Raw genomic sequence first — 13,417 nt, 5'->3', positions numbered from 1 at the left:
ACATCATTAAATAAATAACCATATATATATATATATATATATATATATATATATATATATATATATATATATATATATATATATATATAATGTGTAAATATGTGAACTAATTCATTTGAATCATTTGATGTGATTTACAACAAGTACGCTTTTATTTTCCATTTCATAATTTCATTTCACATGACAGTGGTGTTGTCACCAGGTACCACTCCCTCACCTTTTAGCCAGTCACATGATCCCAGCCTGCCCTAAGCAAAAGGATCAACAGCCAAATTTAGCCAGTTAGCTCCTGTTAGCCAGAGCAGCAAAAATGCCATTGTTATTCTGAACCAACCAACCAGCTGCTGCTCAAAATAAACACAGTGCATAAGGACTAACCTTTGCTTTTATTTAGCTCAAAAGGGCCATAAAACATTTCTAATGAGCTGCTGTTACAATTATCCTACAGTATACTGAACTGAACATGTTTGAATTCATATAAGTTTTAAAATTATAGAGTATTTAAAATACTGATAATGATACATAGTTATGTATGTAATTCGTCAAATTAGTGGATTTTTTGAACGTTTTCCATGTGCTTTTTTTTATATGACCAACATCTCATTAAAACTAGTGTCAAACTGACATTTTCTGTGAACATATACATTCTCACAGTGAAGACACCCTCTGACTCTGGTGACCCTGTGACCCTTTCCTTAGAGCCACCATCAGACCACACTCAAGTTGCCCTTTTTTTTTAACTGTAGTGTATATTTATCCGGTGCAATGTTGACTATGAATGTGATAACTTGAGATAATTAGGCTTTCTGATGGTCTGCACAGCGCTGTCCTCTTTATAAATAGGCTCATGTCATATACTGCGTGCCTTCATATTTTTCTTCCTGTCTCTCAAACTTTCTCATGAACTTGTGATCAAACTTTGCATTGGTCCTCTCTCACATCACTGCTGAGCCAAATAATGAACTTTAATTTTAGGATTTTCATCAGTTTCTTCTTCTTCCTGTCTACTTAGCTGCTGCGTGGATTTACCTTATTACTGTTGGCTGCCTACAAGCATTCTTCTTTGGCACAAAGTTTTGCAGATGGAATTATCCAGACGAGATTTAACTGTCTGAGGGAGTCAAAGTGGCTCTTGTGCTCCTTAAAAGCTAAGCCCAGACCACTAATAGCCTGCCAGCTTGTCTTATTACCACAGCTCACTGACAGCATGAGGATCGCACATGGCTTATTAGTTACATTTGTCCAGTTTGACTGACCTTCTGCTCATGGAGGAATACTTAATGGTTTTTGTTGTCATTACATAACAACAGACACAGAATGGGACAAGTTTTAGCTTGTTTCACCTATGAGTTGGGTGGTGGGAGTGAAGGTGTTCAGTTTCAGTCCCCTCTTTCCCTCCCTTCCTTCAATCACTTGCATAGTAACACCTCCTGCTGCAGAGAGGTGCTCGTCAGACCAGTTCTCAGGCTGTGTTTGTGTTCACAGAAGCCCTCGTAGCCGGGAGTTTAAACCCAAGAAGCCAGATTTGGTTCTGAGAAAGGTGCGACAAACAGTTGTTTCATGAATGTGGGATTGATTTAACACATCTTAAAGGAGAGTAAGAAGACGTTGAATGTGTCTGAACTCATCACTGCAAGGATAAGACGGCTCACTACACGTGAGTGCTGCTTTTAACTTTTTGAGTACAAGCTTACACTTAGTTATATTTTTGCTTTACCATGGCCTCGTGGTATTAACTGTGTAATTTCCTTGTGATTTAGTTGATTAATTACCATCATTTTCTTATGAGACATCTTTAGTTTCTTTCTTGCCTCAAACCCCTACGCCTGTTCTTAAATGACATGTAATGACTTGTGATAATGAGCGGTGTTTTAAAACTTCCCTTCAGCCATTTAGTGTTTTAGTAATGGGTTTTCTCAGGAAAGTGAGTCAGTGAGAACTCCCTTGTGTTCATTTTCTGAAAAAGAGACCAAAACACTCTAAACAATGTCCCCAACATCAGCCCATGTACCGGCACTCCTGACGATGTCTGGAATGTGAACTGCTGACACCTTTACACTCATGAAGATTAAACGCAGAATATAAGACCAAATACTGCAAACGATACAAGAAACAAACGTTTGCATACCTGTGTTACACATATGGTCCACTACAGAAGAGCAAATAACCAACCAAAAATAACCTGCCTGACCACATTATCCAGGAACTTCAAAAGAGATAACACTCACACACACGCAAACTCCAAACCTTTGTTTACCCCCTTACGCATAGCCACACAATGATTTATTTTCTAAATTAAAAATAGTAGCTTTGAAATATAAAGTATTTCACCCCTCCTTCCTAATGTCATGTTAAACAATAACATCTACAGGTACTAAAATCCAATACTGAGTATGACTAACGCAGTCTGGGTGTGGCTCTAACAATGCACATGCGTATATAGGCCACTTGTGTGTGGGAGGGCAATGCAGACAGGTAAAGCTCCTGGAAACTTCCTTATTGTGGAGCAGGAAGAAACAACTGTCTTACTGCTGTCTGAGAGGTACAGTGGACATTTGTTGCTTCTTCTTTTCTCCATTCTTTCCTCTTCTCGTGTAACTCTGGTATTCAAATTCACATCCAACATTACAACGTAATCTGAGGTTCCAGTTCCAGACGTTTCATCTCTCCCTGCTTGCCAGATGTTCTCTATTTGCTGTATCTGCAAAGTTACTTACACTTTACCCTAATTATTATTTACTAAACATGGGTGCATTATGAGATGATGGGCTGGGCACAGATATGCAAAATCCCACACCACCTCCACATAGGAGCAGGACACACTGACTCTCTGGTGGTTTTGTATTTCTTTGAAGTCATTACTTATATAGTTGTAGTTTTACCTCTCTTTCTGGCCTTTTTTGGTTGTTTTGTGTCATTTTGTGATTGTTAACATCTCTTTGAGGTAATTATTTTTCATCTTTTTGGGTTGCTCTGTGTGTCTTATAGTCATTTGGTGTCCCTTTGTGGTTGTTTTGTGTTCATTTGCTGTCATTTTGTGTCTTTTGTGGTCATTTTGTATCACCTTGTGGATGTTTTTTGTCAGTTTGTAGTCATTTGGGTCTTTTTGAATGCATTTGGTGCCATTTTAGGTCATTTTGTGTCTCTCTGCAGTAATATTATGTTTTTTGTGTCGTTTTGGATCACTTTGTAGTCATTTTGTGTCTCCCTTTGGTTGATTTGTGTGTCTTCATTGTCATCCAATGTGTCTTTTAGTTGTATTGCTCGATTTGCAGTTAGTTTCTTTTACTTTGCGTTTCTTTGCATCTCTTTGTGGTCATTTTGAGTCTTTTCTTGGTCTGTATGTGTTGATGTGAAGTGAAAGCGCCCTGTGCCTGTGCCCAGTTGGCCCGTTCAGTGATCAGTCCATGTTAATAAATTATTTGACTTCTGAGAAAATGCATATTTTTCTTGTGAAGAAGAAACTTTCCCTCAATTTAGAGAACGCTGCTTCCAGTAAATTATATTTCTTTGTACTGAAATGTGTTATACTTGGCAAACCTAAAATATTGAAATTTATCCGCAAAGATTATATTGGCACATATTGTCCAAACGCAGTCCTTAGCGGTCAGTGTGAGGGGACAAAAAGATCAAGAGTTAAAATATCATTAATCTCCAGAGAATACAGCTGTGTTGTGCATCACTTCCTCTGTCATGAATACAGTTATTCTTTTGAGGCAAAATCTAGCCATGAATATAACTCATGTTTGTCTTTACAATACTGATGGATCAGACAGTCACACATACTGCAGCCGCCTTTGTTGCCTGTTGTTGACGTGTAGAGGGCATGTAATTATTTTCTTTTCTTGTCAGTGTTGATGGATACAAAAAAGTTAGATTTGTAAGATAATTGTGGATCCCCTTTGTTAGTCAGATAAATGCAGCACACCACGCTTTTAAAAGACACACTCCCAATAAATGCTAGCATTCGAGATGTCTTTAAAAATGTACATTTCTATCTATGTGCTCTTGAGAGACTGCGTCCAAAGTCCAATTTTAGTGATGATGGAAATTTCCATTTCTAAAATTCTGAAAATAACATTTTATATCTTAACAGGCATCGTTTGCTCATCACTATTTCTAAACTGTCCAGAGGGAATCTGTGTCACAGAGCAGTCTGCTGTTAATCTGGGATAAAGCGGTGCATAGTTTTATAGGGTACACTTAAGCAGGCTGCGCCCAAAAATGAGTCAAAAGGGAAATCCTTCACACGTGAAGCAGTACCAAACACTATATAAAGTCAGAGCACGTCTGCTGTCTGTCTTCACTCCGCAGCTGTGAGGTCTTAGCATCTGGACCATGTTTTCCTCCGCTGTCCCGTTCAAGAACCAGCACTACTCTGAGCTGAAGAAGAACTGCATCAATGACAAGACACTGTTCGAGGATCCAGAGTTCCCAGCTGCCAGTTCATCGCTGTATTTTAGGAAAGCACCTCCTGGTTATGTGGAGTGGAAACGACCAGGGGTGAGTGGCACAGATAAGTGATCCATACCTTACATCCATCAGGGAGTGCAAATCAACACATTACTTTCTACAGTACCAGATGCCATTTAACTGTAATTATATTAAAATTAGTGGGTTTGAACCACTAAGTGTAAAGCAGAAGACACAGTAAAAAGATCACTGCACCACCACTACACTTTAAATGATTTTGAAAATCAATGGCAAAGGAATTGAGAAATGAAAATGTGTTTTGGGTTGATTATGTTTCTGTTGAAGGAGATCAGCCCTGAGCCTCATCTGTTTGTAGAGGGCATCAGCGCCCATGACCTGAACCAGGGAGTTGTGGGAAACTGCTGGTTTGTTGCTGCCTGCTCCTGCCTGGCTCTGAAGTCACACCTCTGGAAGAAGGTGAGTCAATTTCATCCCTTTATTCTGACTGTGTGAGCTGAGGGGCTTTGGCATTAAATGTTGGTAAGGCTGGTAATCGGGCTTGTGCACTGCTACTGTTGCTGTACTGTTTGTAAATCCAAAAAGGACAGAGGTAGAGCAGGTACGTTAGCATTGAAGTAAGCGGTTAGGGTTGAAAGCATGCTGACAGCAAATGTCAAATAAGGACAACAAGAATTCAGCTGAGGGAGGGTTCAGAGATGATGAACAGCGAAACCAGATTCCTTTTGCAAAATGACTTAAAGTTATTATACTTATGTCTACGCTGGTAGATGGTATCATCTAAGCTGTACAATATTGTAACATTTCTATAAAATTAACATCATTTTAATACTTTTACATTATAAAAAAGAAGATGATGTGAAAAAAAGAAAGAAACTGAAGATCTTAATAAAGGAGGCTGATTTCAGCCATAAACTTAATATTCAGCTTTGTGAAGAAAGTTTTGCTGAAAAACCTCACAGGGTTTTTCCTCTCTTGTTCAGCGAATGAACAATGCAAAATGTAACTGTTAGAGCCTCAGTGAAAGCTATCCGGTGTCACATACTTGATCTTATCTCGGAATGAGTTTTTTTTTTCTGGTCTAAGTTTAACAGAGTGCCTTATTCACCAAAATAAGTAAATGAGTGTGAAATACTTCTTTAGAATGTTATGAGCTTTAAACAAGAAAATTACTGATACAAAGTTTTTAAAGCCATGATAATTAGATTAAGATTATTTACAATACTTTAATTCTGAGAAGAAGATTAACCTTCATATAGCACTGCCACATCAAAAATTAAATTACAAAAGCATATTACCGCTACACTTGTCCCTTGTGTAATACTGCAATTTTTGGTGTAATAAATAACATTTATGGTACACCAATAGGTTCTGATTTTACACAGGAGGCTTTTCTACTTTGCTCCTATTATGGTATTATACTCTCAATACTTTTTTATATTGTGGAAAGATATAGTGTTTTTGTTTTTGTTAAAATCTCACATTAGGTACTAAATATCATATCACTGAGGTTCAAAACCCAATTTAAAATCAAACATTTGTCACTCATACATTTGTTGCACTTTAACTGTTTGTGTGTTTTTAGGTAATTCCTGACCATAAAGAGCAGGAGTGGGATCCCAAACACCCGGAGAACTATGCAGGAATCTTTCACTTTCAGTTCTGGGTGTTTGGAGAGTGGGTGGATGTGGTGGTGGATGACCGGCTGCCTACAATCAACAATGAACTCATCTACTGTCACTCGAAGGACAACAACGAATTCTGGAGTGCTCTGCTGGAAAAGGCCTATGCCAAGTCAGTACACTTTAAGGAATACTTTACCCTCCAAATAAACATTAGTATATCAGTTACTAACCCGTGTTACGTTGAATTTGAGAAGAAAACTTTTTTCGTGCATGCCTCCATGTTTAATGAAGAATCCAACACAGGTGAATGTTTTGATAAATTACAGTCAGAGGGGTCCGCATTTAACAGCAGCAAAAACTATACCAAAACATCTGTCAACAAACTCTAATACAACGTGTGAGTTTAATACAAGACTTATTAATTCAGTCGTTTGCTTGGTACTTCCCAAAAACATGCATTTTTGTTAAAACTGTAATATTTAAAACCCTTCAACATAAACAGAGTCATGCACAACCAAGTAGCACACCCACACTTTTGGGAAACATTAAGCACATGACTGAATAAATGCCACTTGAATTAGACTGCATGAGTTGTGTGAGAGTTTGTAAACGGATGTTTTGATACAGTTTTGCTGTTGTTGCCCATTTACTCGAATTTATCTTTTTTGGATTCTTTGTTCACTGTGAAGGCATGCGAGAAAAACAAAGTTCTCCCCACAAATTAAACATGACACAGGGTGAGTAATTGACAAACAAAAGATCATTTGAAGCATGAAGTATTCTTTTAAACCACATTGTCCCTTTTGCAGAAATATAGGCCTATTTTTTCTGTTTATGTTTAGTCTGTATTATAAAAAAGCTTTTCATCGTGTTAAAATGTAATAAATTATACTACTAATAATTACAAATATTTGCAATGCATAATATAATCAAAAAACTATTGCTGTTTTCTATACATTGTACAAAGAATACACAATTCTGAAAATAAGTGTTGTTTCATGTAACTGTGTGAATTGTTGCAGACAAATTACAATATATTGGCAGTATGTTGATATGCACAACAACGACTGTATAGAGAACATTTTCATAATTCTGTAACACGCCTGACTTTTGTCCAGGCTCGCTGGCTGCTATGAGTCCCTGGAGGGGGGAAACACTGGAGACGCTGTGGTGGATTTTAGTGGCGCTGTGGCAGAAGCCATCGACCTGGAGAAAGAGGCTTATTATAAGGACCAGGAGAAACAAGACAAGCTGTTTGAGGATCTACTGAAGGTCTGGGACCGTGGAGGAATCATAAGCTGCTCCATTAAGGTCTGTGCTCTTCTTACATGTTTGCATCTTTATCTCTGTACTTCAGAGAAACTGACCAGTTTTTAATTTCATCAGGCACAACCTCATGAGATTGAACTCAAGATGGCGAATGGGCTGGTGAAAGGCCACGCGTACTCAGTCACCGCAATGAAGAGGGTACGTTTGGGTCATGGATTGCTGGCCTACTTCAAGAACGAAACGATTCCTATGATCCGCATGAGGAACCCCTGGGGCCGGACTGAGTGGAAAGGCGCCTGGAGTGACACGTGAGAACTGGTTTAAGCTGTTGTAGATCTGAGGAAGAGTAGGAAACTCACAGGCTCACCAGAGTATTGACATCTTGTTATGTCTGAAATATAGTGTCACTGTTGTATATCTAACCTGTCTACTGGATCCATTCTTTGTGAAAAAGCACAATATAGCCACATTTTATGGCTCAAATTGTGGATTTTATGTGGATTTTAACTTTAAAAATAGGTCATTTATTTTTAGCTAGTAGCAGTTCATAAGTATGTGTTTTCTTTGCTTGCTGTTTTTCAGCTCCGCGGAATGGCAAAAGGTTGGTGATATGGAGAGGGGCAACCTTGGCATCGTGGTAGAGGACGATGGAGAGTTCTGGTGTGTGATTAACTTCCTCCAATCATAATGTGTGTACATCCTCTTTCAGAGTGTACAGTTATCATGCGTTTTCTGTTCACACCCTCAGGATGTCATTCACAGACTGGTGCAAGCTCTTCACAGATGCAGATGCATGCCGTCTCATCAATACAGCAATGATCAGTATCCATAAGACATGGCATGAGGTTGTGCACTTTGGGAGCTGGACCAAAAATGCAGAGCCACTTTTAAACCGCTGCGGCGGCTGTGCTAACCACAAGCCAACATTCCTGCAGAACCCACAGGTACTGCAGACTATAAACAGACTCCTAACATCACCTATGTTCATGCACATGTATCCATTTATTCACCCCTTTTCAACTCTCTTTACAGTACCTGTTTGATGTCACAAAAGAGGCTGATGAGGTCCTCATTTCCTTGCAACAGAAAGACTTGAAAAGTCAAAGAAAATATGGCCAAGGAGAAAATCTAAGCATTGGATTTGCTGTCTTCAAGGTAACATTGTGTAACACTTCCACTTGACTACATGATGCATGATAAACCAAGGTTAAAAAAATCATGAAAGTTTGAAGGATTTGTGACCAGAGATGAGTTCACTCTAGAGAAAATGGTGTTCACGTGGGATGCAGGCGATAGTCAAAGGTCAGTTTGTTTGGGTGGAAAACAGGGTCATTATATCACATTTTGGCTTTCTTCTCGGTCAAAATTTTTGGCTTTGTTTGATTTTTCTGCTCATTTGTTGAGCAAACAGTGAACAGTTGCTGGCAGTTTTGCTGACAGGCAGACATTACTTGATACTTTTATCAGAACCAAAACAGATCATTTCAGCAAGCGGCTAAATCATACATGATTAAACACAACAAATGCACATAGTTGAGTTGATTGTTTCAAGCTGAAAAACAGAGTGGACCCGAACACAATTTGTGACAAAACTCCAAATAAGGTGCAAAGAGTTCACTCGCCTGTGTTCATGTACACTGCCTCTGCAACCACTATAGAAATTTCATGCATTATGAGCAAACCTGTGTTTGGTGAAAAAAATCCATGCGTATACATTCTTATGGTGTCATACTGTACATGCAAAAACCACCTCAGGTTCATATGTCATCAGCCCATTAAATGGCCTTTATCAGTTGTCATCAGCAGCATAGGTTTTACATAGTATGATCGTACTCTGACAAATAATGAATGATGTTACGTATTGTACATTAAGGAATGTACTTAACGTGAAGTTATGTAAAGTTATGTAGGTTAGGTTTAGGCAAGTAAAGTAACAAAAGTAGGCCTAGAAAAAGAAACATTGTGTTGACATACCGTAGAATATCTCAAGGTTCACTTTAAGGGACATGGACTCCAGTCTCCTGTCAGAAAGTCCTGTCCAGTTTAACAAATCCACCAGCTCAGTCTGTCACCATATACACATTTTCAGCCTTTAATGTGCTTCCGTCTTTACTCTCGTTAGCGCGTTGGCCAAACAATTACAGCCTTCTTGATTATGTGGAATATACACAGATTACTGGCTCATGGTTACATGGGTATGTACAAATTATAGTGCATTAGACAATGAGAAAAGCCTGATCCAGCCTGATCCAGGATCCCAATGTTAGTGTCCTGTGTGAAACCATAAATTAAAATTGACTTATTTCAAGTATTGTAGTATTGTAAGGTGACCTACATGTAACAACATACTTATTTTAACCCAAACAATGATCTTTTCCTAAACCTAACCAAGTATTTTTGGTGACTAAACCTAGCAAAGAGAAACTTAACAAAACTGTAACCATTTAACAATGTTAGATATACACCTTCTGGCCTTTTAGGTGCAGTTGGCCCGTCTGAACTGTTCTAATAGTAGTGCTAGCAATGGATTATTTAATAAGCTGATAATATTTGAAACAGGTGGTAGGCTTATAAATTAGAGATAATGTTGTCTAGAACTTCAACATTTATAGAGACTAATCAGTACAGCTTACTAACGTGTTTCAGCAGAGGTCTTTAATGCAAAGTCACCGCAGCTCTCTCAGGCAGCTGAACTTGCCAAACTAGATAGCGTCCTCTTCGCTTGGATTAGATTGTCACGTTCAAATAAGGCCATGTAACCGTGTGCAGCTAAACTGACATCATAATATGATTTACTTGTCAGAGATCTGGCTATGTTCAAACACACACACACACACACACACACACACACACACACACACACACACACTGACCATAAACTCTTATCATGCTGACAGAAGTGCTGCCAAAGGGGCAGGTTCTGGACAGCAATAAATGCTGGTGCCACAAGGAGAGTGTGATTAAAAAAAGCAACACGCAGGCCGGCCTTTCGAATTGCTGCCTGAATCTGGATTTAACCTTCATCAACTATTGTCATTATACAAGTGATTATATCCCCCTCTTTCATTTGATTAACTCCAGACAACGTGCTCACATCCTCTGTTTTGTTTTTATGTTGTCCTCTCCTTCTCTCTGCATTTTCCTGTTTGGGAACTGAAGTATATAAGGACTTTCTGTCATACAGTATCTGGTCGTTTTAACAAATCAGTGATTCTGAAGATGTATTTGAGGGCATCCCAGCAACTTTGTGAAAGCCTGGAATTTAAGAATTATCATTATTATGTGAACTCATCTGTTAACTGCTCAAACAAGAAGTGTGTGCAAGACCACTCTGTAGTTTTTATTTGATTTTATTTGGTTTTATTTTGTTTTTTGCTCAACTGACATGCCACTTGTTTTACCAACAAGCATTGCATTACTCTGTAATTCCAAAACAATGTAATGCACACTTAACAACTAAGTCACTCTTCTGCCACCAGGAGGCAGAAGAATCTGTGTAAATGGCACAGATTTTGGGACGCTGGGCCTGTGTGCAGTGGGCCAGTTCATTAACTCACATTAATTAATCCATGACACAAGGGCCATCACACCCAAAACAGTATAATAGCTGTGAATATGTACACAACTGCAGTAATGTCCTGGCTTTCATCATAGTCAAGATCTGATGTTTACATGTAACATGAGATACTTTACTGAGTTTCCTACCATTCAAAGCAACTTTGTTCTGCTCCAACAAATAATATTTAGAAACCTAGATAAGGTGTTTAAATACCACACTATCCTTATTTTTATTTGTGTACTCCGCGTAACATATCCAGGTTTCTGTTTACATGTACAAACACTCACCAGGTTACTGCAAAAACCTGATCATAACCAGGATACTAGCGCACAAGTAAATACAATGCATGAAAAACTCACTGTTTAAGTAAGTTGCCGGACCTGTAGAGTAACGTCAGTTTGTTCAATGATTCTATATGAACACCAAATGAAGCCCAAGTGATTTTCCTTTTTTCAGGTGGAGCTGAACAGGAAGTATAGGATGCACGACATCCTGACCCAACAGTGCGTGGAGACGTCTACCTACATCAACGCTCGGGCTGTGTTCATGAGAAGCACTCTCCCACAGGGCCGCTATGTAATCATCCCCACCACCTTCAAACCTTACACGCTGGGGGATTACATGCTCCGAGTTTACACTGATGTGGACTCAGGCTGCAGGTACGATTGTAGTGGAGGTGTGATGTTTTGTGTTGTCAGGAAAAATGTAGCATTATCTTACAATTATTACATCTTTGGAGACACTGCAGGAAGAGTGAGAACACCGCTGTTCTTTGTTAATTTCAGACACTGACGAATGGATTATATCCAAGGAATGCACTCAAATGGCTGTTTTGGAGAAAGGAGACTATTAAATTATGTTCATATTAAATCACGTACAAAGTAACATCATTCTCTTAGTGCTTTTCTTGGCCCAAGATTTTGTCTCGCCAGACTCTGTTTTGTTTCTGACGTTCTCACAAAGAGGTCATCCAAGCTGGCTCGTCCAACCAGTGTTGTGTCTGTGAAAAACATGAGCATCATGCCTCTTTTTGTGTCTCCCAATTTAGTGCTCCACTGTAAAATCTGAAACGTTGATTTTACTTAAAAAAATATAGTGAAACAATTGCCTTGCAAAAATGTAAGTAAATATAACTTATAGTCTTAATTTATGTTTACTTTATGACTAATTGTTAAATTTACTTGCCTTCACTTGATTTTGTGAAGTTGTTGCAACTTAATTCAAATGGCAAGTTTAATTGAATCAATCTTTCTAATTCTAAGCAACTTCAGTAAACCAAATTCACTGTGCTGTATATCTGCATTCTGCTGGCTGAAAACTAGTTAATCTTATTTGTATATTCTTAATAATTTTAAGAAAAACAGATGTTGCAGAGCCCCTAATTTTATCATTGGTAAAATGATCTATGTCAGATTAATTTGGTTTGCTGAAATTGCTAAAACTGTCATTTTTAAGTTGCAACAACTTTACAAAATTAGGTAAATGCACCTGGATTTTAAATTAAAAAACGTAAAACATAAATTGAGATTAATTTTCACATTTACTTTCCTTTTTTTAAGGCAATTAGTTTCCAAGATTATTTCAAGTAAGATCAACTTCTCTCTGTGTAGCAACATCTAGGTCAACATACCAAAGTACTGCTCTTCTCCTGAACCTTAAATGCTCCTCTACTCTTGCAGGGAGTTGTGTGAGGATAAGCCCAGGGTCAGGTGCTGGAGTTCATTCCTTGGCTACCCGCAGGCTGTGAGTCACGTCTATGTCCACGCAGCCGAGGGGCTGCAGAACCAAGACAGTACAGGAGGTTAGAGGGCATCAGAGTCAGTTTTTCAAATCACTGCGATCAGCCTATAATCCCCCAATACGGTTTACTGAGATTGATTTTTTCATGTTTTCATGCAGGTGCAGATCCCTATGTGATCATATCCTGTGAAGGCTGGTCAGTACGATCCACCATCAAGAAGGACACCCTGCAACCTGAGTTTACAACCAGTGGCATTTTCTACAGGAAGAAGCCCAGGAAGCCCATAACTGTGGAGGTAAGATGTCAGCTGGTCCTGACTTAATCTCAATAACTGTTGGTGCAAAAAAGGCCATTGTTAATGCTACTTTCAGTGAAATACTATATTATGACTTTTTATGCTATTTTAATGATGTACTATGAATAATTTGAATTTAATTAAAATATATACTATGAGTTTTTTATGCTTTTATATATGCAATTTACACAATGACTTTTTAAGGCTTTTTTAATATCGACCTGTACTGTATTTTTTATTCAATCATGAATGAAATACATATCCTATGACTTTCTGATGCTTTATTTTATGACATTTACACAAAGACCTTTTTATGATGTTTATTTTTGCTGTTTTAGATGACAGAGCATAACCTTTTTAAACTATTGAGTTTGAGATATTTATACTATGACATTTTATGCAAATTTTCATTGAAGTATTACACTTTTACTCTTTTATGCTATTTATAAAGACACACTATAATGTTACTTTTTATTCCATTTTGGATGATATACTAC

At 38.2% G+C, this 13,417-nt stretch overlaps 1 protein-coding gene across 2 annotated transcripts in view; it reads left to right on the top strand.

Annotated features, from left to right (window-relative positions):
• The first annotated feature begins 1,451 nt into the window (after positions 1-1,451).
• LOC121952491 (calpain-5-like) overlaps positions 1,452-13,417 on the top strand; it is a 30,765-nt gene continuing 18,799 nt past the window's right edge. The window contains exons 1-12 of one of the 2 annotated variants that reach the window (XM_042499213.1): positions 1,452-1,657; positions 4,315-4,503; positions 4,759-4,890; positions 6,017-6,225; positions 7,175-7,367; positions 7,443-7,633; positions 7,908-7,985; positions 8,074-8,269; positions 8,358-8,480; positions 11,341-11,543; positions 12,564-12,685; positions 12,784-12,920. In XM_042499213.1, the coding sequence (XP_042355147.1) occupies positions 4,339-4,503; positions 4,759-4,890; positions 6,017-6,225; positions 7,175-7,367; positions 7,443-7,633; positions 7,908-7,985; positions 8,074-8,269; positions 8,358-8,480; positions 11,341-11,543; positions 12,564-12,685; positions 12,784-12,920 (1,749 nt within the window). In that variant the 5' untranslated portion in view covers positions 1,452-1,657; positions 4,315-4,338. Of the gene's footprint in view, positions 1,658-2,487; positions 2,543-4,314; positions 4,504-4,758; positions 4,891-6,016; positions 6,226-7,174; positions 7,368-7,442; positions 7,634-7,907; positions 7,986-8,073; positions 8,270-8,357; positions 8,481-11,340; positions 11,544-12,563; positions 12,686-12,783; positions 12,921-13,417 lie in introns of those variants that run through there. The other variant, XM_042499214.1, reaches the window with a different exon arrangement.

Source organism: Plectropomus leopardus, chromosome 13 (genome assembly GCF_008729295.1).
Source record: "Plectropomus leopardus isolate mb chromosome 13, YSFRI_Pleo_2.0, whole genome shotgun sequence".
Taxonomy (NCBI): Eukaryota; Metazoa; Chordata; class Actinopteri; order Perciformes; family Serranidae; genus Plectropomus; species Plectropomus leopardus.
Note: the sequence above shows the minus strand (reverse complement) of the source record. Positions and strands in the feature narration are given on the sequence as shown.